This window comes from Anas platyrhynchos, chromosome 16, assembly GCF_047663525.1.
Source record: "Anas platyrhynchos isolate ZD024472 breed Pekin duck chromosome 16, IASCAAS_PekinDuck_T2T, whole genome shotgun sequence".
Classification (NCBI taxonomy): domain Eukaryota; kingdom Metazoa; phylum Chordata; class Aves; order Anseriformes; family Anatidae; genus Anas; species Anas platyrhynchos.
Genome location: NC_092602.1, coordinates 7,735,625 through 7,758,642, shown reverse-complemented (window position 1 = coordinate 7,758,642; position 23,018 = coordinate 7,735,625). Strand labels below are relative to the sequence as shown.

Here is a 23,018-nt window from a genome sequence, read left to right as displayed (position 1 = left end):
CGTAAGGCTCGAGCCTGTAAATTTAAGAATGAGTTGCAAATTGAGGTGTCCTCAGAATTGAACTGAGCACCAGCAGCTTTGTATATTGTACAGGTTGGGGAAGCCAAAAATAGCTTTGGTGGAAAAATCTGTACCCTTCTGGGAGTTTTCTCATAACACACTCTTGTGCTGCTCACATGCTCGCTTTCCCACTCTGGGTGGTCCTTTTGTTGAAATCAGATTATGAAATCCAAAATATGACAGCATTTTTGTGACTTAAAAGGCCAGTTTAGTAGAGGTTTTCTTGGCAACATCAATAATAAATGAGAGACTGAGAAATGGGGAAGAAGGAGACACAGAAGGAACCTAAGGTTCATTGGTAGAAGAGAAATAAAACATTAAAATAGGGAAAGGTAGCCAAGGGAGAATGAGAATGTCACTTAAATGGATATTGAAGGGAAAGTCAGCAGATTGATCTGTGGGTAAAAGATTAAATCCTTTTTTCTAAATAAATGGGGCCACCGACTTTTTCTACATCAGTCTTTAATGTTTCTTTGATGTTCTCATCATTAGGACACAGGAATCCTGAGTCTATATCCCACTACCTGTTTGGCCTTAGCTAACCTGTGAGTGGGGAATTTTGGGGCATCAGAGAGCTTGTGAGAGATCAAAAAAGTCAGAATGGTTCTGGTCACTCATCAGCAGGCCTAGCTTCAGCTAGATGGCCTAGGGATGTGTCAGCACCCTGGGTGCTGTGGGCACCCTGATGTAGTTTCAGGGACTCTGAAGGGGAAGATGTCCTTGCCATCGCTTACAGAAACATGCATTTGATCCTACTGAAGGGTGCTGAACCCTACATTTCCTGAATAAGCACTCTGGATTTTAGGCTGTTTTCTCTTTCCTTACTCTTAAAACTTGATTCATGCTTTAGAAATGAAAGCAGACTCTTACTATCAAGGGAATAGCCTACAATTAATATCTCGAGTGTGTAAAAATGCCAAACCTGTAGCCTTGGCAGCATTACAGGCTCCGGGGTCTGAATACGAGTGCAGTATTTTGGACTCCTGGCTGACTGCAAAAACTTTTCTTACCCTTTTTTGGATCCAACTCACCTCGTGCCTTGGTGCAGAGAACCAAAGGGCCTAGATGGGCTCTGCTTTGGTGAGAAACTGCTGTCTCTGAGCTGCAGAACACTGTGTGCCTTGAAACTTCTAAGCACAGGTCATTTCTGGCGTAACTCCTCTGAAGTCACGTAAGCCACAAGTCCTTGTTTAAGCCAGGTAACGTTGGCTTTGCCAGGAGAATGTGTACTGTGCCACCTGCTTGTATCTGAAATCAGCGGGCTATCACCAGCTAATCACTAGTTATTTCCATTTGCAATGCTACCATTCACCTCGCGATGGGTGTGAAATGGAGTAAGGCTGGCCAAAGGCACACAACCTGGAGGGAAACTATTTTATCCCCATATACTTAGTTAAATCTACAGACTAGCTAGTATAAAAATTAATTTTGCTTAACTTGAGGAACAGAGGTTCTATCTCAGAGGAAGAATGGGTAGTTTCTTCTGGACAAGCAATGTACATGTATTAAAAGGAAGACTACATTTATCGGGCAGATTTTGATGGATGGAAAGCAGAATAGATAACGGGAAGAAACTGCACAGCCAGCATGCTCATTGTTTCCAAAAGGCTGCAGTGTAGCTGCTCTGAAGATGGTGAGTCTAAACACACAAAACATGATGGTGATTTCAGGAGCCTGATGGCAGCGTATGCCATCAAAACATGATTGCCTGGAGCATTCTCCTGTTTCACCCAGCTCTGCTAGGTTTTGCCGTGTACCTGGTGATGTGGTAACACACACCTTGACCAGATAACACCATGTCTGTCCCTGCACTCCAACATTCCTTCTTATTCTTGGTCCTCTGCATTTCTGAAGCCTCAGGGAAAATCCTGCTGAATATTTCAGTTAATATTTCCTACAGTCATCCCACCACCGATGTGTTACCATCTCCTTGTGTTCACACTTTCCTTTGTTGTAGTTGTTTGCTTTGCTGCTTCTCCTAAGAAATTTCAGAGGATTTCCACGTTGCTTGGCTCCTGGTTCTTGCCTAGCAGTACTTCTTTTTCCTATATGGAGAAAGTTAAAACTAGACTTTTTAAAATTAATTAATTATTTTTTTTTCTGCTCATGCCAAGGGTCAATGGGGATAAGTGAACAATGTGTTATCTCGTTCCCTGAATTAGGCCAGGTGAATCAACGCAGAGATATAGGAATAATGATAAGTGGGATAGCATAGAAAGAATATACAAGTATTAGTAACTGTTAGTGCCAGTATTTTCCAGCATAACTTCCACATTGCTATATTTTTTTAGTAGAGAGCCCTTAAAAATGTCCAGCTCTTTCAGGCAGTCTTCTAATATGACCATTAAAATAATTTAATTGCAGAAATCCTAGAAAGCAAATATTTACCCTCCTGGCTTCCAGAGTTTGAACTCCACTGGCCTTCACCCGGTCATGTCACAAGCTGCCGTCTGCAGCCCCTGATGGAAGAAATCTGCATTCAGTAACACAAATACTGGCTTGCTGACATCAGTTCTCAAGGTGAGTTTGTAGTATAAAGAGCTGCATTTTCTTTAGGACCAGTCCCATTGTCAAGATCTGCAAGAATGAAGTCCCTTGCCCTGCTTTTCCTGCTGTCGGGTGCGTAGGTCGCACTCATCCCTCTCGGCGTGCCCGTGACTGGTAATACCATGCCTAACTCTAACCGTTGTGCTTCTCCTCAGTGGGTGCTGCCAGCGCTGATGTCTCACCTCGCGCAGTGTGGCAGCTGCGCAGCATGATCCAATGCACCATCCCGGGCAGCCACCCCCTGCTTCAGTATGATGGCTACGGCTGCTACTGTGGCTTGGGAGGCAGTGGAACACCAGTGGATGAACTCGACAAGTTTGTACAACTCTGCTTTTACAAATATCTTTCCGAGCTTGCACTTTCTCATTTATGCATGCCTGCTTCTTCTTATCTTGCCCTGTATATAAAAAAATGCTCACAAAACTCTCTGGCTGCTATGGATAAAGTGTTCCCCCAAAGACTGGTTCAGGGAAAAAAGGTTGTGTAGTATCATACCTGAATGTCTTATTACTAGGATAAAATATAATCCAAGCAATGCATTCTACTTTCTCCTTCTGTGGCAGCTATGTTCCATTCATTCCAGCACCTTTGTGTTTTGTTTTGTTTTGTTTTGTTTTGTTTTGTTTTCCCAGCAGTGCTGTGCTGGCAGCCCAGACAGCAGTTCTGAGCCCACTACCCAGTGCCTGACCATCGACCTCTCAGGGCTAAGCAGCAAAATGCTAAGAAGTAGCTTGCCAGTTTGGAGCTCACATTAGACCGATAGCCAAGGTGCAGCGAATTGTGCCAGCTGTTAGCTTCTCAGCTGCCAGGCTGCTGTAAACACACGTGTACTTGGAACAGTAGCTGGCAGAGGAGGAGCTGAACTCAATGATCCTTGTGGGTCCCTTCCAGCACAGGATATTCTGTGATTCTGTGTCCCTTTGAGGTCCTTTGTGTCCTCTCCCTCTTATCACTGAGTATCTTGAGGTTTTTTTTGTTCAGCGCCTTGTCAAAGCGTATTTGTAAACACTAGCATATTTACATGTCTCACAGGTCAGCTGAGCTTGCATTTCTGATGTTTTCTGACCTCTTCCTCCTTGTCTTCCAGGTGCTGTCAAGCACACGATAACTGCTACTCTCAGGCAAAGAAGCTGTCAGCATGCACCTTCTTAGTGGACAACCCCTACACAGAGACGTACAAGTTCAGCTGCTCCAGCGAGGAGATCACGTGCAGCAGTACGTCCTCCTCCGTCTCACTCTGCTTTGCTCGGCACTTCGGCTGCAGCTGGGGTCGGGGCTGTGTGAACCGAGTGTTTCTGTGGCAGGGAGGCCAGCACAAGGCCCTTGCTGTGGTTGCCTCCGAGGCGGCCCAAAAGGGTCAGGGCGTGAGGTAGTGCACGTGGGGACCCGTCCTCTCCTCAGGGGGATGAGGCCCTGAGCTCCCACACGAGGCCGTGGGGGCAGTGGGATGACTGGGGAGCGCTGTGCAGCTCTGTTATGTGTCTCTAATGCCACGGCCGAGCTTTTATGGCTCCTGCACGGTGAGAAGCAGGCAGCAGGCCGCCAGGCAGAGCTGAGGGAGGGCAGGACTGACACGGAGGAGCCCCCACACCTCCTGTGGGAGCGCCTCACGCCCGACATGGCGGCGGTGAGGCGGGATGGGGGGGCTGAGGGGATGCGGGCGGTGGCTCTGAGGCTCTGACCGTCCCCGCTCCCTCCCTCAGGCACCAACGACGAGTGCGAGATGTTCATCTGCAACTGTGACCGCACGGCCGCCATGTGCTTCGCCAAGGCGCCCTACAACCCGGGCCACTACCGGCTGGACACGGACAAGTACTGCAAGTCCTCCTGAGGGCTGGCAGCGAGCGAGCGGGCGCCGTGTACATATAATAAAGCCGGGCTGACACAAAGCAACGCCGCCCCCGCGCCTCTGCCTCGCCTCAGCGCCTCAGCGCGGCGCGCGCCCCCGGCGGCCGTTAACGGCCGCGCGCGCGACCGGGTTCGGTGGGGGCGGGTAGGGGAGGAGGAGGGAGGGGGAAGGGGAGGCCCCGCCCCCTCCGCCAGCGGGTCATTGTGGCGCGCGCGGTGTTCCCGCCTCCCCCGTCACCGCGTTCTTTGATTGGCTCCGAGCAGCGGCGGGGGCGGGGCCTGGAGGAGGTGGGGAGGGAGCGGGCGGGAGGCTGCGAGCAGGTGCGCCCCGCCCCGGCCCCGCCCCGCCCCTCGGGGAGCACCTCAGGGACCGGGGTTCGAGTCCCGGTGCCGCCTCGTCCCCTCACGGCGCCCCCCCAGCCCCCGGGCGAGCGGGGAACGGCGGCGGCGCGGCTCCCCCCGGCGCCCCCAGCCCCGCCGCTGCTCCTCCGGGCTCCCGTCCCTCGGGGCACGGCCCGAGGCGTTTGGCCGTTCCATGCCCGCGGGGCTGTAGCTGTGGGGAAGGGGCGGCCCTGAGGGACGGTGCCGGGACGGAGCCCCGGTGGGGGCGGCCGGAGGGGGCGGGTGAGCTCCCGGGGCTGCCCCAGGTTGTGGCAGGGAGCCCTGGCTCCTCAGCCAAAAACAGCTCAGCTGCGTCCCTCAGCATGAGGAGAGTGTGCAGCCCGCCTGTCCTCCCTGCCCAGGTAGAGGATGGAGACCCTGGACGAGTTTGACAACGAGTACCCCCTCAGCATCACCTTCTGCAGGCAGATTTCCCCAGAGGACTTTGAGGAGCAGTCCGTGTCCTACACGCGGCAGTGCCTGCAGGAGCTGTACGCGGCCATGGAGCAGAACCCGCGGGTCTGTGAGAGGGCTTTGAGGAAGCAGAAACAGGTGGAGAAGGAAGAAGCTGGCTTGTTCTCCTACATAAAGGTACTTGCGGCCTCCTCGTAGGAGGCTATCAGGATGATAATGGGATAGGAGGGTGAATCACTTCTTTTTTTAATAAAATAAAAATTGAGTGTGCAAGTCTCATAGCCAGATAGGCCGTGTTGTGCCAATACTCATATCCTGGTTTTCTTCAGGTGTTCAGGTTCATGGGTTTTCTGGAAACATTGAGCTCTCTGGGGTCTTCTGTGGAAATCTGGAGGCTGGTGGATGTGTTTCCATCGTACTGCTAGGATGAATCATTTCTAGGGCTGGAAGTGCAAGATAAGGTCTGTTGTCCTCACATGCTAGTTTTGATTCTGAGCTCATTGTTTGTAAAGGTTCTAAGCGTAACTGAAATCCCTTTGTAGGGATAAATAAAACCCATTGTAGAGGCAAAAGTAAAATACTATCGCTATGTAAAGAGCTGTGCTTTTGAGCTGTACCATCCCGAGCTGGGAAGAGAGCTGAGCTGCAGTCAGAAGCATTTCAGAAACTTAGTATAAGTCTTTCCCTGTAGTAGTAACTCAAGGTTTGAGGTGGGTAGTACATCTGCTGCTGGGCCATTCTAGCGTTCCCTAGATACTTTCAGTGGATAGATGGGAGTGCCAAATCATTCCATGTCTCTCTTACCCCATACACATTTCTGTCAGCCTACGCTTACGTTTGGACCCTTGGTCATGTTTCTTATTTACGCACTTTTGGTGGTGCAGAAGGTCTAACGGCAGATTTAACAGCCCCCCAGGCAAGCCCTTGTATAGGGGATCTTGTCACATAGCGTGAAGTGCCAGGCCCTAGGCAATGGCAGAAGTGATGGCGGGGCTTGGAGAGGGCTGTGCAAAGTTACTCTTTAGGGCTTGGAGGAACACTGTGGAAAGCAGAGTAACAGCAGGCCAGGGGTTGCTCAGACTGACTTATTGCCAGTTGATGGGGAAAACAAAGAATATATGAACATCTTTTGCCATGCCAGTCTGTGCTTCTGTTCCAGGAGCACAAGCAGAAACTGAAATAAAATATTCCTGTGCTTGCTGTGCGTGGAAGCTCTGAAGCTCTACAGAGCTGGCATGTGATATGCTGGAGGGATGGTGCCTGTGTGGGTTTATGGTGCAGAAGTGAACTCTCAGTGTCTTATCTTTGTCTTCTCTATTGTTGTTTTCTAGGCCAAGATTTTTTGGACTCTGCAGGGAGAATTGAATTACTCTAACTACATGGACATTGCAGAGATGAGAGAGAAAGTATGCCAGCTGAGACGAGACATGAAGAGAGTAAACAACTATGCTCAGGGTAATGACTGCTTCAGTTTCCATTTGTGTCTGGAGACCAATACTAGACACTTGTACTGTTACTCTTCCTCTCAGGCTCAGCTTTTCTTCTTACCTGCCACTGTATACTTAGTGATGCAGAAGGAAAAGCACAGATGTGGTAATTAGGTATCTTTCCGTAGTGGGAAGGGAGAGAACTGGGGTCTGCACACAGACTTGCAGGTATCATCTGTGTCTGGAGCACTGGTTTTAAACCCTGGCTAGCTTGACTCTGCTTTTCACCTTTCTGTCGCAGTTTTGTTTCTGGTCATTCAGGAAAGATCTCAGAGAATAGTGATACTAATCTACTATCTCATTCATTCATGAATTTTCTTATGAATTCATGAAAAGTTCTCATGAATTATTCAGAGACACCAGAAAGGTGTCTCTGTGGTCTTTCTACTACCCCAGATCTGCTGTTTTGCAGCTGGATACAGTATCGATGGATGCCCCTTTTCTATCAGCACCCAAACTGAAGTCATTTGCTGCAAGTTTCTGTAGGAGAGGCATATATTCACTTGCTTGTCAAGACACCTGATTTATCTTCCATTTTGCAGGGCATAACTGAAACTTATTTCCTGTTTTTTTTTTTTGTTTTTTTTTTGGGTGGTTCTTATGAGCTGCAAGCTCCATGTTTCATCACCCCCTTTAAAACAAGCTTTCCTCTTTGATCAGCTATTCACAGCTCCAAGTTTCCCTCTGACTGAAAGGTCCAATCACCATAAATCTGGCAGAGCTTTAGGAACTGTCTTCAACCCATTTGGCTGTGTGCAGCTCAGTAAATGGAGGTTATTATTCCCCTTCATGCTAAGCTGTGAAAACACATCAAAAAGCATTTGCTTCTTGTCTCAGCTCCAGTGCTGTTTTCCCCAAACAACAAAGGGACTCATCTTAGTGAGAAGGCAGCCGTAATCTCTGGCTTTCCTTACCTGCAGGTACAGCTGCTTTATTGCAGAAGCAGTAATTGCACAGGCAGCCGAGGAGCCTTGCTGCAGCCACAGCCAGTTCTGTGCACAGACACAGGAGTCCCTCATTACACCCAGCAAGCTCTGTCTTGCCAAGTGCTAAACGGGAGGGTTGTAATCTGATTTTTGTCAGATGCCACCTGCTTGATTAAGGAACCAAGCATCGCTTCCCACCAGCAGTGGTTTGTGTCAGACTGTGAACTCTGAGTTGTTGTAGGTTTTTACAATTACAAAGTCCAGTTGGATTTCTTCTCCTTAGCCCTTGCCAAGGACCACGCTGGACATTTGGATGCAGCATGTGTCTGTCTTTTTATACCTTTTTTTTTTTTTCTTGGAAGATTCTTCTGATAAAGGAGCAGCAGAATGTCCCAGAAGAGCTCTCATATTAGCAAAAATGCACTGTTTCTGATTTGCATGTGCTGAAGCTGCATATGTTGTCAGGGTCTTGGCAAGGGCTAGCAGCTCGCTTGGGTCATTCATTCAAAGCTGCTTGCCTCTAGTTTGCAGGAGCCGTGCTGTACACTGTGAGACCTTTTAACACAAAATGCTTTTTATAATCCTCCTCTTTTATTTTTAGCCTTATTGTTACCTGCCTGGCCAATTGTCAGTGTGAGCAGGTATGAATTTCTTATTGTCCATCTGCGTCCTGTATCTACCAGGACTTGGGTGCACAGGTGACAGACCACTCAGCTGTGCAGCTCCCACTGGGGACTCTTCCACTTAAAATCTCACAGAAGCAATATGATAGGAGGAGAAGGACTAATGGGCTTCTTTGTGTTATTATGCCCAAAACATCATCCAGATTTTTTTTTTTAACTTTAACCAGAAAGATTAAAGCTATTTAACAGCCCACATATCAGAAATTCCGGACCTTTTCAGAAAGAAAGCATCAGCCAGGAGAAATCTGGCATCTGAAAGGCTTTTTCACATGTATTATATGTGAATATATATCAGTGATGAAAATGGCCAGACCAGTAGGACTGGAGAAGCAAAGTCCTCTATTGTAAATTTATTCTCTTGCTACAATTATATTTTATGTAATCTAAAACCACAGCTGTTAAGGCTAAGTTAATTTAGATCTCAAAACCCCTGCACTGTGCAGGGTGTCATGACAAGAAACACTAACCTCAGGTGTTTTCCTTTCCCATAGGCACCAGAAAGCCTCCCAGGATGGTTGCTTTCAGTTGCTATTTACCTGGGGCTGCCCTAGGACAGGTTATGTGAGAGGAAAACTCCATCTGTCCTGCCCAAGCACTGGGTTTTGAATGAATAGACTGAGGAAACCAGTAACTTGGTACTGATTTGAAATATTTTTTTTCTCCACACAGGTGCAAAGACTAGGAAAGGACGACATACAAGGCACTCATGGGGAAAGATGCACACTCTAGGTGGTGGATTTAGCCCCTTGCGCTCCAAGGCTCCTGAACCTCCCAAGATCACAATGCCCAGGGTCTTTGGTCCTTTTCCAAAACTCACGAATCAGCAGGTTTGTCAGTAGGAGCACTCTGACTGTAGGAGGTGGGAGGCTGTGCTTACACCATTCCCATCAGGCACACTCCTCCAGGCTGTCTCCTGGGTGCTGCTCCTTCACCAGAGTGCAGTTTGTGAGACAACTCTCATCCTGCAGAACTCTATTACAAAGTTTGCTCTGAGGGTTTGCCCAGAACTGAAGGCAAGGCTTGCCAAATATGAAGTAGCTTTTGTTTGCTCTGGGTAACTCCAGCCCCCCTTTCATAGGAAGGGCAGAAGCATCCATTGTAAGGCACTCACAGCTCCTCTAGCCAAACCTCAGGAACCTGTTGTGTTAGGAACAGCTGTAAGAAAGAGTACGAGTTGTTGATTCAGCTAAGTTCATTGGAAAAAAAAAAAAAAAAAAAAAAAAAACAACAAAAAAACACACAAAACTGTCCTTGTGCTGTTGTCTAATGTGTGCTTTTACCAACCACAGGTGGACAGAACTACAGTTTCAAGCCCTGATCTGAAATTCTGGTGGAATGGCATAGCAACAGTGAACCAGAAAAGGTAGGAGAGCACTGAATCACGCAGGGGATGATCAAGGCTGGCTTAAACCAGACAAGGTAGCTAGGAAGGATCTGTGTTTCCCCATGGTAATAGGGAAAGAGATCATTCCTCAGGCTCTGTAACACTCTTATTCTGTTAGTTTCAGCCGGTGGTTGATTTGTGTCCTATACTGCTCAACCCTGGGGATTTCTATAACTATATCCAGGCTGGAAACTTGAGAAGCTGAGAGATTTCTCAAGATAGGTCTTTGCTAGCTACCTGAAATGGCATAGTCAGCTTCTGATAGCCGTTATCTCTCTGCCTTGCTTCTTCCTACACACAGAGTGCCAAAGGAGTGACAGGGGAAGGTGTCAATCAGTGTTAGAGTGGTGCAGAATTGGCTTTTGGTTTGGAACTTTAGGCTTGCTGTGGCATTTCTCAGTTGAGCAATCTTATTTCCCAGTGGTGGTGGGGGAACACATTAGGAGATTAAGTGTTCTGATCCTGCTGTAGAAGTAGTCAATTTTAGTAGTGCTGGATCAGCTGGGTAGAAAAAAAGGAACAACTTTGTCTCAGCCTCATATGCTTGTTATATATATGTGCTCACTACTATATAGTAATAAACCATGCACGGGAAATTTACTGTAAATGTTTATCATTTACTGTAAGTCACTGTCCCTAGTGACTTAAAAGCATATAGTGCAATATACAGGGTAATTCGTGTAGGGTCAGGGTAGCGATGCTTTTATCAGTGATGCTGAAGAGACGCCCTGACTCCCATGTGCTCAGCTGCTGAATTGGAGGCAGGAATGGGCGTAGCAGGTTTAGTCACCTGTCACATTGGTAATGCCCAGTCTTCACTGCAGACGTTTTCTTCTTTCAGACTTCCTGGCAGTGCTCCCACGCCTCCTCCTCAAAATGCTGGCTCTAATAGCACCAAACCGGCAGCCTCCGTTTTTAACACAACTATAACTTCCACATTTCAAGGTGGTGCTGAAGATGACATGGATGATGAAAAACCTGGCCCCAGTTCCTCTGCTAAAGAGGCATAAATGTCTCTTCTAGTATGAAAAACCTAAACGAGTAAACGCTGTGCAAGTGTCCTGGTTGCGTGTGGAGGCTCTGCTATGCCTTAGCTATGGTTTCTGCAAAAGCTTTGATTAGCAGAACAGCTGTACTATGTAAAAGATGACTGACATCTATGAGCTTTCTTCACTACCAAACAGCAGATTTCTAAATCACTGGCAAGTAGGATCACCATTAAAAGGGAGCAGAATGCAGGTAGGGGTCCTGAACTTACCTCACATGGCATTGAAGTGAAGCAGCGTCTCCTAAGACCCATTATAGCTAAGTCTTGAACCATGTTAAGTATCTAATTTCCTCCACCTTCTGCAGAATTGGGTCCTCGAGTATCCCTTTGATTCTGTATTTTACTTGCTCCTGAAAACGGCAACAACAAAACCAAGAATTTTTCATCCTGTGGCCAGATCTCCTTGCTTTGGTATTGCCCTTTTAGTAAATGACTCTGGCACTCTTTCTTCCAAAAAAGTTCTTGTCAAAATCGTTAGTATAGGACATGTGATGTGAGGAGTAGGTTTGGGGTGTTTGGAACAGCAATTACACTCCCTCATAGCCATGAGGGGAGTGGTAGATTCATATGGAAGGTTGGGTGAAAAATGTGATGTTCCAGTCTGGGCAAGATTCCCCACATATGTTATAATATATGTTAAGCTACCACCCTAAGGATTACCAAAACATGGCTACCCAGTAGTGACAGATCTGTTAGGAGTGTGCAAAATCACATCTGTGAATAGCTTGAGCTCAGTCCTGAGGGAAACCTATTGTGCAGATTTAATTGCATCTCTCTCTCTCAATTCATCAACTGTTAGTAATTACATCCTGCATTTTTGCAATGGAAAAAATGAATCTAAACTGGCTATTGAGACTGTACTTAAATAAATCACAGGAGGGAGAGGAAATTGCAATGCAAATAGTATCAGTCATGTAAACAATTTTAATTCACTACTTAGTTATTCATTAATTAAATAACATCTCTAAAAAATGCATTCTAGAAAAGGTAGCAGCCATACTGAAAGCAGCTCTGGTCAGATATTAGCTTAAAGTAAATCCTCTGGCATCTCAACAATATTCCATTTTTAAAGCATTTGGACAGTAAGTAGTTCAACTGGTCAGCTGACAGTTGAGAGAAGTGCTGACTTCCCCTTTTTGCTCAAAGATGTCAACCTTGTAGTCTGTGCTTTCAAATCGTTTCTTACAAGAGCAGTATTCTTGTTCAGCTTCTCTTCTTAGCCACTTTTTTTAAAATGCAACAGCAAATCCCTTTGCGTCCTTACCCTCTTTAGCACGCCCCACGTTTGCCCACTAATAGCAACGGATCCTCCAGCTGATACTGTGGTGTTCCACATTGCTCTCCTCTACTATTCTACCTCAAGTTACTTGGTCAAACTCCCTGCCCCTCACTCTTCTCCTGGGACAACTATTAAAAAAAAAAAAAAAGTGTTATGTTCTCACATGTCTGATTATCCTGCCCCAGTGAGTGCAAAGAGAAGGCACTGTTTACAACGACAAAGTAAGGCAGAAAAGACATTTTTTCATCATCATTCTCCTTCCTGGTTAAGTGGAGCGGGTGTCAATGCAGAAAACAAACCGGTCAGGTCGACATGCGCGAGGCTTGCTGCCCTCTCCTGGTGTCATCAGGGGCCACACGTAAGGATCTCACAGATACCCCTGACATTGAAGTTTCTCCACTTTTGAGATGGTAAGTCCTGTAGGAAGGGAGGTAAGAAGTTGCTTTATCGATGGAATTGACCATTTTCGTTATTCTCATTTCAAAATAGCAGTGTTTTGATCAGCTGGATCAATTCAACCAGACATAGCTTTTGAATTGTCAGTAGGAGTATGGTGATTTGAGAAACTTTCATGAATTGTTTTGTTACAAAGAAAAATGAGTGCAAAGGTAGCAGCACTGATCACATTCTCTGAATCCGCAGATGCCCCCGATCCCCTGTAGTTTTCTGTTTGTGACAACTGGATTGGAGGTCAACATTGCTAGGTTTTCTGGTCTCCTTTGCCTAATTTTCCGGGAGCATTTGCACTGAGTATGCTTTCTGTTTATGATCACGGGAAGCAGTATAATGGCCCATCAGAGCATACCAGGTACAGATGAAAATTTGCAGCCAGGCTTTGATGGGGATGTATTTTTGATGGGAGCATTGTGGGAACATCTTTTTAGTCAGTACATCTCAGTCACAGATTTTAATGGATACCTAAACCCATCTTCTTACACTTTAAGGCGACTGACCAGGGAAGGCACTCACCTTGGAGAAATATTCTTACTCCTGATAGCTGCTGATGTTCAGTTTGCTGGGTCAGTGTGCAACAATCAGAGGCAGCAGCTCTCCACAGCGGGAATTCAGTTTTAAGGATGCAAAGTGGTCTAACCTTGTGGGCCCGATGTTAAGGATTGCAATGGGCAGCTGCTTCTCCCGAGCAGCAAGAGCAAACCTGTAACCAGAGTATACCTGCAGGAATACCAGCAGAGAGAATTATTGGCAGCACAGGCAAAGGAGAGCTACAGATAGGTCTAAAGAAAGTAAAGTAATTGCTGTTGGCAGGAAAACGGGGCTGTATGTACACTCTGTGTTATGCAACTGCACTTAATTCAAGTAGGAGGTTTCTCCACTCATGAGTGCACAGAAGAGAACAGCTTTTGACTTTTTATCAGTGAAGGGTTTCCACTTTTGTAGAAAATATATACATTGAAGGGGAAAGCCCTTGTCTTTTAGTAAATCTCTGCAGCAGTTTTTATTAGTTATCATAGGTACTTAAATGCTTCTGCTTTGATGGTTCTCACATGGCCCAGTTTAGGTACTACAAGAATGAGCGTAAGGCATTTCAATCATTCCTGTGCAAAGGATTATGTGCTTAAGAAGTGCAAGCTCAAGGAATTTCTCTCCAGTATCCTGAAGTGAATTGCAATCAGCCAAGCCTTCATTTTCTGCCTTTCTGGAAAGCTTTAGTTTTTCTTAATGTAATAGAACCTGTTCCTTGAAAATCTCTTACACAAACTCTACTCCAAAAGCTTTCACAGGTTAAACACCAGGGTTTTTTAGATCACCTTATCTTACAGATAAAATATGGTTCACAGAGAAAATGTGGTGTGATATAAAGGACAGTCCTAAGCAGCAAGCAGAGAGTTCTGGTCTCTTCTTCAGAAGCTTAATTAGAAATTAGAAGTCCTAAACTCTGGTATTGCACACAGCTTTCCATGAGGCCTAGACAGCTGGAAAAAGGCTAAAAAAATTCAATGGAAAAAAAAAAAGTGGGGTGGTGATGTTTGCAGAACTGAATTGTGTCAGGTATCCCGGCTTTACGGGCAACCGCGAGCCTACAAGGCAGTGATGGAGGAAGCAGCAGAGTGAGGTCTGAAGTGTGAATGGGGTTATTTGCAGCAGCATGGCTGAGACTGGCAGCGGAGTTACAGGCTCAAACAGGATAACTGTAGAACTAAATCCCAACAACAGTAAAAATAAATTACCAAGAAGCTCTGAAGTGGCTGTGGTGACTGCAAACAGCAGCCCTAATTTGGGGGACCAAGGACTTGTTGCCAGCAGAGTAGCACAGAAACAGGAACGCGGTGTGGGAGGAAGACCTTCTTACCTGCATAGAGGATCCTGCCACCAGCATGGAGTCTGACTCTGCCAGGCGTTGGTGCACAAAATCCACCTTTTCCCGGCTCACCGTGTCTCCAAAGAAGGTCACGTCGGGCTTCAGGATGCCACCGCATTTACTGCAAGCTGGGACTTGGAAATTGCGCACCTGCTCATCCGTCAGGAAGACGTCCCCATCCGGAGCCACACCAAGTGCTTCAGCTTTCCAGGTAGGGTTCAGAGCTTCAAAATGCTCCTGAAGCTCAGAGCGCAAGGTTTGATCTCCACAGCCCAGGCAGAAAACCCTGAAATGCAGAGCAAAGTCATAATAGAGAGAGAGAAGCTTCTAAGGAACTCATTCCTTAGAACAAGGAACAAACTCTAAGGAACTTGTTCCTTGGAAGGCCTGGAAAGTCTGTTGTCATCGCCCCCATTTATGTAACAGACAGTGCAGGTCACTGAGCTGTCTTTCTGCCTCCAGCTGTTGCTTTGCAGGGATGCTCCAGGGTAAGCACTTTGAACCCTGTGCATCCCGTCTCACAGTTAGGGCTTGGCTTTTTCATCAGGAAGTTCTGGGTGACCACAGGCAGGCTGTGATGGCTCCTCTCCAGATGACCAGCCCGTGCATTTCTGGCACCACCCTCTCTACTTAGCCCTGGACACTCTTTGCATCCTCAGGATCCCCCTGCCTTCCCTAAGAGGACATTTACTGCAGCAAGGAAATGGGAGGTTCAGACTGATATAAGTTCTAAGCACGACCCAAACAGAACTCCAAAAATAGGGAGTTGTTTGTTTCTTAAACACCACTCTGTGAGCAGCGCTGGTGCACAATCCTCATCACCCCAGCACAAAACCACCCTTGAGCACGCCATCTCCACTAACATAGAGCTTTTACATTTTGCCTCCTTTTTCAGCAGCTACCACTGCACTGACACGTTGGTCACCCTGACTGAGACACGAGAGCATCAGCCATCCTCCTGTCCCTGCGGGGTACCTGTGTGTGCAGCCGTGCAGTTCTGTCAGGCGCTGGCTCCCAGCTTTGGTGTGAAGGGCGTCCACGTTCTGGGTCACCAGCCAGTGGAGCTTTCCCAGTTTCTCCCAGTCTCTCAGCACCAGGTGCGCCGTGTTGGGCTGGTGGGAGGAGAACTGGGGCCAGCCCACGAAGTTCCTTGCCCAGTACCGCTGCCGGGCGCTGGCGCTACGAACAAACTCTGCGTGCTGGATGGGCCGCCTGTCGGTCCTGGCGTAGAGCCCGACTCCTTCAGAGCGGTAATCTGGGATCCCCGATTCAGTCGAGATTCCAGCCCCGGTCATTACAAAGAGCTTCTTGGAGTTAGAAACAAAACGCTGCAGCTCCTCTACTTCCACAGGATCCGGGGGAAGACAGGCTGGCACGAAAGCTAAGTTTGGAGAGGGCCTGGACACGGAGTGGTGTCTGAGGTGATGGAGTCGGGTGGCTCTGCAACTCCCTGGCAACCTCCTGGCAGAGAACATGCTGAGCTAAAGGCCAAGAACAGAACACAGGGCAGGTAAAAAAAAAAAAAAAGAAGCAGAGAGCATATCCCTGATTGTATGTTCTTGGGATTCTCTGGAAAACATTGCTGATAAATTTTCTTTGCTCCTTTTTCTATCCAAATCAGAATTACTTTGCAACTGTTAAGTCCTGCTGTGTGAGGACAGTGTTTCCACGTCCCATTCACAGAGGGTAGCAGAGGGGTGCTGAAGGTGTGAGGGTGTTAAAGGCAGTTTGAGGAGGGCACCAAGCACCTCACAGCTGAGCTGTTGCAGCGTGGGGACAGTTCCTTAAAGGCTGTCTGCTGGAAACGTGCCTGAGACCTGTGGCAGCTCTGAGAAAGCTCTTCAAGTAGTGAGCATGTTTGTCTGCTAGGCAGGCAGCTCGCTCCTTCTTGAGCTTCGGAGCCTGGCTGGTTTTTAGACTCCTGCTGTGTCTGAGTTGCTTTGCCTCAAGTCCCTGGTCTCCCTCAAATACCAATTCTTACAGTGAGTAGAGCAATATCTGAATACACTGGAAGTCTGCATGTTCAGCTGTATTTTGATACTAAATAGATGCTAGTGGCAAAGAGTAGGTTTGTCTCAATTAACCTCCAGCACTTCATTATCAGTTGAATTACAGGGAGAGCTACCTGGATTCAGGGCCATGGCACCATACCCTAGTAAATTAGACTGAAATCACCAATGTACAGACACAGTGGCCATGCCAGTGTTTTTCAGGGCTGACTGATATCAGGGCTGAATCGTGCAGGCTTATTCTGGAAAGCCTTCCACTATAGTCCCAAATTGTTTTTTATATCGAAGCAGAGGATTATGTTCATGATGATTTTTGCCTTGTTTTGTTGTTTATCAAGAGTAGTGTTGCGCCTTCCTTCGGTACAGGTTTAATTTTCCATATTAATTAATTAGGAGGGACAAAGTTTCCCAATAAACTGTAACTTGCTTTGAGAATAAGTCCTGTCGTGATGGTCCCAGCAGGCTGCTAAGCCAGCTTGATGGTGATTAAATTGCTTTAACTGATGAAAATTCTCCATTTCCCCCCATTATCATCAAAAGATCTCTCAGAAGGAAGTGTTCAGAGGGGGAATGAAATGGAGACATAAAACAGGGTGACCCCCCAGGAGAGAGAGAAGGCAGCAGTGGGCACAGCAGCAAGAACAGCAGCGCGTACGTTTGAGGGAGACTCTGAAGCGTGACAGTGAGTGACAGAGAAACTTGCAAAGGGCTGAACGCTTCCTGTGAAACGTAAGGCTGCTGTCAATATCAAAGCGCTCAGATTTAAAAAACAAAACAAAACAAAAACAAACAATGCAAGCCAAAACCCAGCCACGCTTACGCAAAGCTCCGTAAAGCTACCTACCAGGGCCCACGGCTGGGGTTTGTTTCCTAACACACATCCGAAAGCTCCGCAGGAAGAGAGCAGCCAGCACAGGCAGAGGACAGACAGCTTGCTACAGGGCAGAAATCCAGAGCCACGTCACCCGAGCCTGTTCTGTAACAATGACACGGGGGGGAGAGGGGTGGTGGGCACGGTGCGCACAGCCAGGGCCAGAAGCACCTTATGGTGAGTAATGCCCCGAAACCTACCTGTCATAGCGCTGCCCGACCGACCTCTGCAGGCCTGCGGACAAGGAGTTTGCTGGGAAATGTAGTTTGCACCGAGCCCGAGCAAACACTACAACTCCCAGGCTTCAAGGAAAAAAAATAATCGCCCCCCTTCCTGAAAGGTGTGCCTTGGCAAACACTGCGTGCTGCCCTCAGGAAGCACAGAATAAAATCAGGTTTGGGATGGATGTAAGTAGTAAATAAGGTTTTGTAGGTCCGTGTTCTTACGGAAGCCTGCGTTTTCCTTTCGCTGCTGCTAACGTGGCAGGTGTTAGCCTCAGAATGTGGCTGAGCAAATAATGGAAGGAAAATCCACTGGGGGTGGTTAAGGACACCTCGCTGGGGACATGTGCCTGGTTGGAGAGCGAAGGGACACAGGGACAGTAGGTCGGCCCCATCCTCGTGCCCTTGGTGCCTCCACTCGATGCTGGCCGAGGTTGAGCCAGGCTGGGGGTCCTGGTGGGTATAGTTGGAACAACAGGAAAAAGGGTGGGTGAAAGATACAGAAACAAACCACGGCACCAAGGGTGGGCAGATAACAGCAGTCGGGTCCAGTGTGTGGGATTAATGTGGCCAGACCAAACCCCAGAGGTCAGCACGCAACAACCACTCTCTGAACGGCTCCTGAAGGAGGCGTGGATGAGACGTGAGGGGTGGTTGGAGTTTTTCAGCCACTTGCACCTCTCCCAGGGCACAGCCCGAGCCCTGGACCCTTTCACCAGTCAACTCTCCACCACCGAGGGGCTTACTCCGTGTGATGGTTGTGCAGTTTTTTCGTTGGCATTAGGTTCGGCCAGCCCCTGTGCCATGCCTGGGCAGGCTGCTGCTGGCCCGCGGAGCCAAGGTGACACCGGGAGCGGTGACATGAGTGGCACGGAGCCCCCCGGGTCCTCAGCACTGCACCGGGCACTGAACGCGTTGGGTAACAGCACACTCGGTCTCATGTGTTGTCCTCTGCAAAGCGCCTCCCCTTGAGGGGAAACTGGTGGTTTTGGGCAAAACCCGGCCGATTTTCTCCATTTTTGCCCAGGAAAGGGGCGAGGCCCCCCCTCATTACCATACCGCCCTCCCAGCACCCTCCGCGGGCCTCCCTTGCCCCGCAGCCTCCCCCCTGCCCCCTGCCTCTCCCGTTCCCCAAAGCGGGGGCCGGGGTCGCGGGCACGGCGGGGCAGGGGGCGCGCAGGCCGGGGGCGCGCGGGGGGTGGCGGGAGCGCGCTCTGAGCTGGGCGGGGGGGCGGCGGCGGGGTGGAGGCTGCGGGGAGGAGAGGCCGGCAGCTTTGCGCAGTGGCAGTATCGTAGCCAATGAGGTTAATCCGAGGCGCGATTATTGCTGATTGAAAACTTTTCCCAATACCCCGCCATGACGACTTGAAATACAGTCGGCATTGGCAATTTTTGAGAGCCTCTCCGGAGGCTGCCGTCAGCTGGTTAAAAAATAGAAAGGAAAAAAGTAGGGGGAGGCTGTAACCTCCATCCCTATTCATCAGCACTCAGCCTCTATATTCGTGCAGCTTCTATCCTCATTCAGCCTCCAGCCTCTCTCTGCCTCCATCGCCGTTCAGCCTCCGTCCCCGCTCAGCCTCCGTCCCATTCAGCCTCCATCCCATTCCCCCCCCCGTTCCCATTCAGCCTCCGTTCCCTGCCTCCACCCGCGAGGGGCGTGGGAATCCCGCGCCAAGGCGGGGCGCGCCAAGTGACGTCACACAATTTGCATGCCGCTTCCCAGCAACCCCAGCGGCCGCCCCGCCGCTCGGTACGGGGGTGATAATGGGGCGCCCCCCACCCGGAATGGGACTGAGGGGCACCAGGGGATGTTGGGGAAGGCGGGGGGCACCGTGACGGGCAGTGGGAGCGGCGGTGGGGGCTCGCCGTGAGCTCGGAGGCGGCCCCGGGGCGAGGGGTGGCGGCGGAGGGCTCATTCCGTCAGCTTTGCGCAGTGGCAGTATCGTAGCCAATGAGGTTAATCCGAGGCGCGATTATTGCTAATTGAAAACTTTTCCCAATACCCCGCCATGACGACTTGAAATATAGTCGGCATTGGCAATTTTTGACAGTCTCTACGGAGACTGAATTTCACTGTGAAAGAACAGAAAAATTATCATGGTTTCCTACGAGGACTAGTACTCCAGTCCCTTTAGCAGTAGCTATAGCTTCAGAAAATGGCTTCTCCTTGCTGAAGAGCTCCAGCTCCTCTGCCCTGCACAAAGCGGGTGCTCGCCTTGGTGTAAAACTCTCTGGGTGACCCCATGCACATCTGCCCTCTCTCATCAGTTAAATAAGCCCCTGCCCCGCGGAGGAGAGCCGTGACCACCACACGCCAGCATCCTGGGCCGTATCTCCTGCACAGTGGGAAGCAGCCTCCCTGTCTCTTTGTGCACATCCCATATGGTTTACACTGCGGCCAGTTAGCTCTGAGGCTCTCCGTCCAGCCACACGTGCCATCCAGGTGAGCATACCCTGCCTGGCTGACCCCAGGTTAGGGGGTTGTTTATAACGAGGCGGAGTAGGGAAATTAATAGCAGACATTGATATTCCCTCTTTATCAGATTTGTAATGTCAGCTGGGCTGGGGTGTTATACACAACGGTGACCGAAGAATGACAGTGAAACCTCCTCGATGGCGTTTGTCCCCTGTTTGCACTCCGGTACTGGCAATATCTATTTGAAATCAAAACCCGAGGCGGCGGGATGCCGTCACCCTTTCTCAGAATGAGGCACAGGGATAAGCACTGAAGTCATGTGTAGTAGACAATGAGTAATGCAGTTCATGTACTTGTTTGGTTCATTGAAGCAAGGTCAGTTGATAAGTGTCATATCTGTTCCTTGAATGATTCTCTTTCCTTCTAACAGAATCATCTGCTACAATCTCCCCCGAGTGGTTCCTTCACCCAGTATCACAAAGCTATGGCCCCCACCCTGTGCTAGAAGTCACCTTTTCTCTGTTTGCTGTACTAGGTCCTTCCACCAAGCATGATGTTGAAGTGTGCTGCTGTTGCCCTAAGCTGATGGAAACCTTCAGGCTTGAGGCTCTGCCCAAATTTTCCTTGCGTGTCCACCCAAAGAAAGAGCCACATCCCCTTGCAGGATGTCCCTGTGGCACAGTGCAGAGGACGCACTGCAGTTCAGTTATTCTCTTCACTCTGCAGTTTCAAGTCACTCTCCGAAGTGCACAGGTAGGCTCTAAACATGCCTTACAAGTCTTGTAGCTTCGCATCTGTTCTTCTCTGACACAGATTTAGCCTGGTGCTTTTCATAACACCTCCTAGGAAACGAGCTTGGATTTCTCCAGTCTGAGATTACTGACCCCAAGTGGGCAGGCGGAGATTTAATCCCTCCAGTTTCTGAGTGGCAAGTGTGTGGAGGCCAGTGGGTTAAACCCCCCGAAGAGTTCTGGGGCCGGTCCATAGCTGGTTAGCTACGCTTTGACGAGGAGAAAGATTCCGTCAGCAAGCACCCTGGGCTGTGTGGAGGCAGGAAGTTGTAAAGTCCGGCCTTAAATTCACGTTGACTCATTGTCTGACTTTATTTCCAGCTGCCAGCCCTGTTTCCCATCTGCGAATGAGAACAACAACTTCTTGTCACAACTTCTGTGAAAGATAAGGGTTGAGTCATACCGTGTTGTAGTCGCGGGGCAGCATGCAAGAGGAAGCACCGCATACTCTGATGCATGACGTGCCTTCATTCCCCAGCAGCAGCAGCTCTGAGGGCTGCAGCTGCTCCCACATCACTTCCCCCTCGGTCCCACCAGCTGCCTTTGGGCAAGCCTCGGCTGCTGCTCTGCTGGGGAAGAGCTCGCTGGGGCAGCTGTCCCCAGGGAACTGCAGCTGTGCGTGCACGGGGCTTGAGCATCAAGCAGGTGTTCACAAGTCCAGGAGTGTTTCAGAGGCAGAGAGCAGGTAGATGGGGAGCAAACAGGAGTTACGTGGCACTAGGAAGGACGGAGAATGGTGAACATTGGGTGGGTTTTGTTTGAGCCCACCCCTCTGAGCAGCTGTTGTAGCAGCTTGGCTTTTAACCTGCCCTTCTCACTGGGAAACCACAGGAGGGTTGGGAGGTGCCAATTTTGGGTAGGAAATGTTAGGGTGTGAAAAAGAATTCAGGTGTAAACAGCACTTGGTTATGACTAGTGCAATGAGAATAGGCTTGGTTTAAAAGCTGTACAAGTGGAGGGTCGCGTCCCTTGCACAACAGCTCTGCCATCCACCTCAGTCACCCTTCCACAGCAGTGCTCAAGCCACAGGGTGAAGCTTTAGGGGCAGAGACTCCTCATCTTTATATTCAGCAGCTTGGACACAACCTGTTTCTTCTGCATGCATCCCGATGAGAAGTTCATTTTTGCCCTGAGACAGAAAAAAAGCTGGTTTTGTTGTTGCTGTTGTTTTGATTTGCACTCACTGCCACACTCACAAAGGATCCGGTAGGAAGCTGGTGACGAACATCGCGTACTGGGCTGCAATGCAAACAGGGCACAGCGGAAACTTTATTCATGCAGAGGTAGAGGTACAACCCAAGCCAAGACCTGCCTGCTACTTGCTGCTGGAAGAAGCATGGATCGCGGGAGGGGGCCTGATCCTGACCGCCCCTGTTCTGTACCAGCAAATAATGCCGGTGGTGCACATCACCCCACCTGAGGGGTCACATCCTGTAGCTATTGCTGCTCAGTCGTGGAAAAGCAGCGACAGATGCTGAGCACAACCCCTCTCACATAGTGTGGGAAGCACATTTATGTACACAAAACACACAAATCCCTCCGCATTGCGCCTTAAACCTTGCCCAGGGCCCCGTGAGGAGGTGTCAGGCAAGGTCCTGGTGTTGGGGTGACACACAGGGTGCCAGCTTCTACTCCTGCTTGCGGTGTCCCCCAGCTGTGCGGGGCCATGGCTTCCTGAGGGGTGCTGGGTGCGGGGTGAGGCTTGGCATGAGTCCCTGGGGGCTGCTGTCACCTACAGGCAGCGGGGCTGCACTCAGGCCCCTCACCACAGCTCCCACAGCGGTAACGAGAACCGGGAGGCTGAGGGGGACTGAGGGGGGCTGACGGGGGCTGAGGGGGGACTGAGGAGAGTGAGGGGGACTGAGGAGGGTTAGGGGGGACTGAGGGGAACTGAGGGGAACTGAGAGGGGCTGAGGGGGTCTGAGGGGGACTGAGGGGGGCTGAGGGGACTGAGGGAGGCTGAGGGGGACTAAGGAGGGTTAGGGGGGACTGAGGGGGACCCAGGGGACTGAGAGGGGCTGAGAGGGGTAAGGGGACTGAGGGGGCTGAGGGGACTGAGGGGACTGATAGGGGCTGAGGGGGCTAGGGGGGACTGAGGGGGGCTGAGGGGGGACTGAGGCGGCTGAAGGGGACTGAGGGGGCTGGCGGGACTGAGGGGGGCCGGGGCCGCGCCCGCTCCTGCCGGCAGGGGGCGGCGGCGGGCGCGCGCGCTGAGGCAGCGTCGGGGGCGCGCAGGGGCGGGGCGGGAAAGTTGCGAGGCGCTGAGGAGAGCGGGCGGCGGCGGCGGGGCGGGAGCGGCGGCGGCACCATGGACGACCTGGGTGAGTCCCTGC

At 49.7% G+C, this 23,018-nt stretch overlaps 4 protein-coding genes, 1 long non-coding RNA gene and 2 other non-coding genes across 13 annotated transcripts in view; 6 read left to right on the top strand and 1 right to left on the bottom strand.

The window, feature by feature from the left end:
• The first annotated feature begins 2,100 nt into the window (after positions 1–2,100).
• PLA2G1B (phospholipase A2 group IB) lies at positions 2,101–4,500 on the top strand. 2 transcript variants are annotated; one of them, XM_072024310.1, is made up of 4 exons: positions 2,101–2,580; positions 2,763–2,922; positions 3,695–3,822; positions 4,311–4,500. In XM_072024310.1, the coding sequence occupies exons 2-4, from the start codon at positions 2,816–2,818 to the stop codon at positions 4,436–4,438; spliced, it is 363 nt and encodes a 120-aa protein (XP_071880411.1). In that variant the 5' UTR covers positions 2,101–2,580; positions 2,763–2,815; the 3' UTR covers positions 4,439–4,500. The 2 variants fall into 2 exon arrangements, with proteins under 2 accessions (XP_071880411.1, XP_071880410.1); XM_072024309.1 differs by lacking the exon at positions 2,101–2,580 and adding an exon at positions 2,601–2,679.
• A 130-nt stretch (positions 4,501–4,630) lies between these two features.
• On the top strand, positions 4,631–10,791 carry LOC101790047 (uncharacterized). 3 transcript variants are annotated; one of them, XM_072024307.1, is made up of 6 exons: positions 4,631–4,743; positions 5,199–5,427; positions 6,582–6,705; positions 9,016–9,173; positions 9,636–9,709; positions 10,572–10,791. In XM_072024307.1, the coding sequence occupies exons 2-6, from the start codon at positions 5,206–5,208 to the stop codon at positions 10,738–10,740; spliced, it is 747 nt and encodes a 248-aa protein (XP_071880408.1). In that variant the 5' UTR covers positions 4,631–4,743; positions 5,199–5,205; the 3' UTR covers positions 10,741–10,791. The 3 variants fall into 3 exon arrangements, with proteins under 3 accessions (XP_071880408.1, XP_071880407.1, XP_071880409.1); XM_072024306.1 differs by having other exon boundaries at positions 4,674–4,776; XM_072024308.1 differs by lacking the exon at positions 4,631–4,743 and adding an exon at positions 4,786–5,079.
• An 888-nt stretch (positions 10,792–11,679) lies between these two features.
• SIRT4 (sirtuin 4) lies at positions 11,680–18,419 on the bottom strand. Of its 3 annotated transcripts, none has more exons than XM_072024303.1 (6): positions 17,458–18,419; positions 17,231–17,362; positions 15,353–15,858; positions 14,369–14,663; positions 13,027–13,230; positions 11,680–12,474 (listed from the first exon to the last, which is right to left on the bottom strand). In XM_072024303.1, exons 3-5 carry the CDS (start codon positions 15,850–15,852, stop codon positions 13,078–13,080), a joined length of 948 nt encoding a protein of 315 aa, XP_071880404.1. In that variant the 5' UTR covers positions 15,853–15,858; positions 17,231–17,362; positions 17,458–18,419; the 3' UTR covers positions 11,680–12,474; positions 13,027–13,077. The 3 variants fall into 3 exon arrangements, with proteins under 3 accessions (XP_071880404.1, XP_005026704.4, XP_012961631.2); XM_005026647.6 differs by having other exon boundaries at positions 17,231–17,321; XM_013106177.5 differs by lacking the exon at positions 17,231–17,362.
• Positions 18,419–21,331, top strand: LOC139998798 (uncharacterized). Its single transcript, XR_011803745.1, has 2 exons — positions 18,419–19,921; positions 20,430–21,331. It is a non-coding gene; the product is annotated as an uncharacterized lncRNA (long non-coding RNA).
• Positions 18,749–18,889, top strand: LOC113845370 (U4 spliceosomal RNA). Its single transcript, XR_003500950.1, has one exon. It is a non-coding gene; the product is annotated as a U4 spliceosomal RNA (small nuclear RNA).
• On the top strand, positions 19,401–19,541 carry LOC113845369 (U4 spliceosomal RNA). The gene has a single exon (XR_003500949.1). It is a non-coding gene; the product is annotated as a U4 spliceosomal RNA (small nuclear RNA).
• Positions 21,332–22,850: 1,519 nt separating the features above from the next.
• PXN (paxillin) overlaps positions 22,851–23,018 on the top strand; it is a 41,494-nt gene continuing 41,326 nt past the window's right edge. For both annotated transcript variants that reach the window (XM_038187675.2, XM_072024284.1), the window contains exon 1: positions 22,851–23,006. In XM_038187675.2, the coding sequence (XP_038043603.1) occupies positions 22,994–23,006 (13 nt within the window). In that variant the 5' untranslated portion in view covers positions 22,851–22,993. The remainder of the gene's footprint in view (positions 23,007–23,018) is intronic.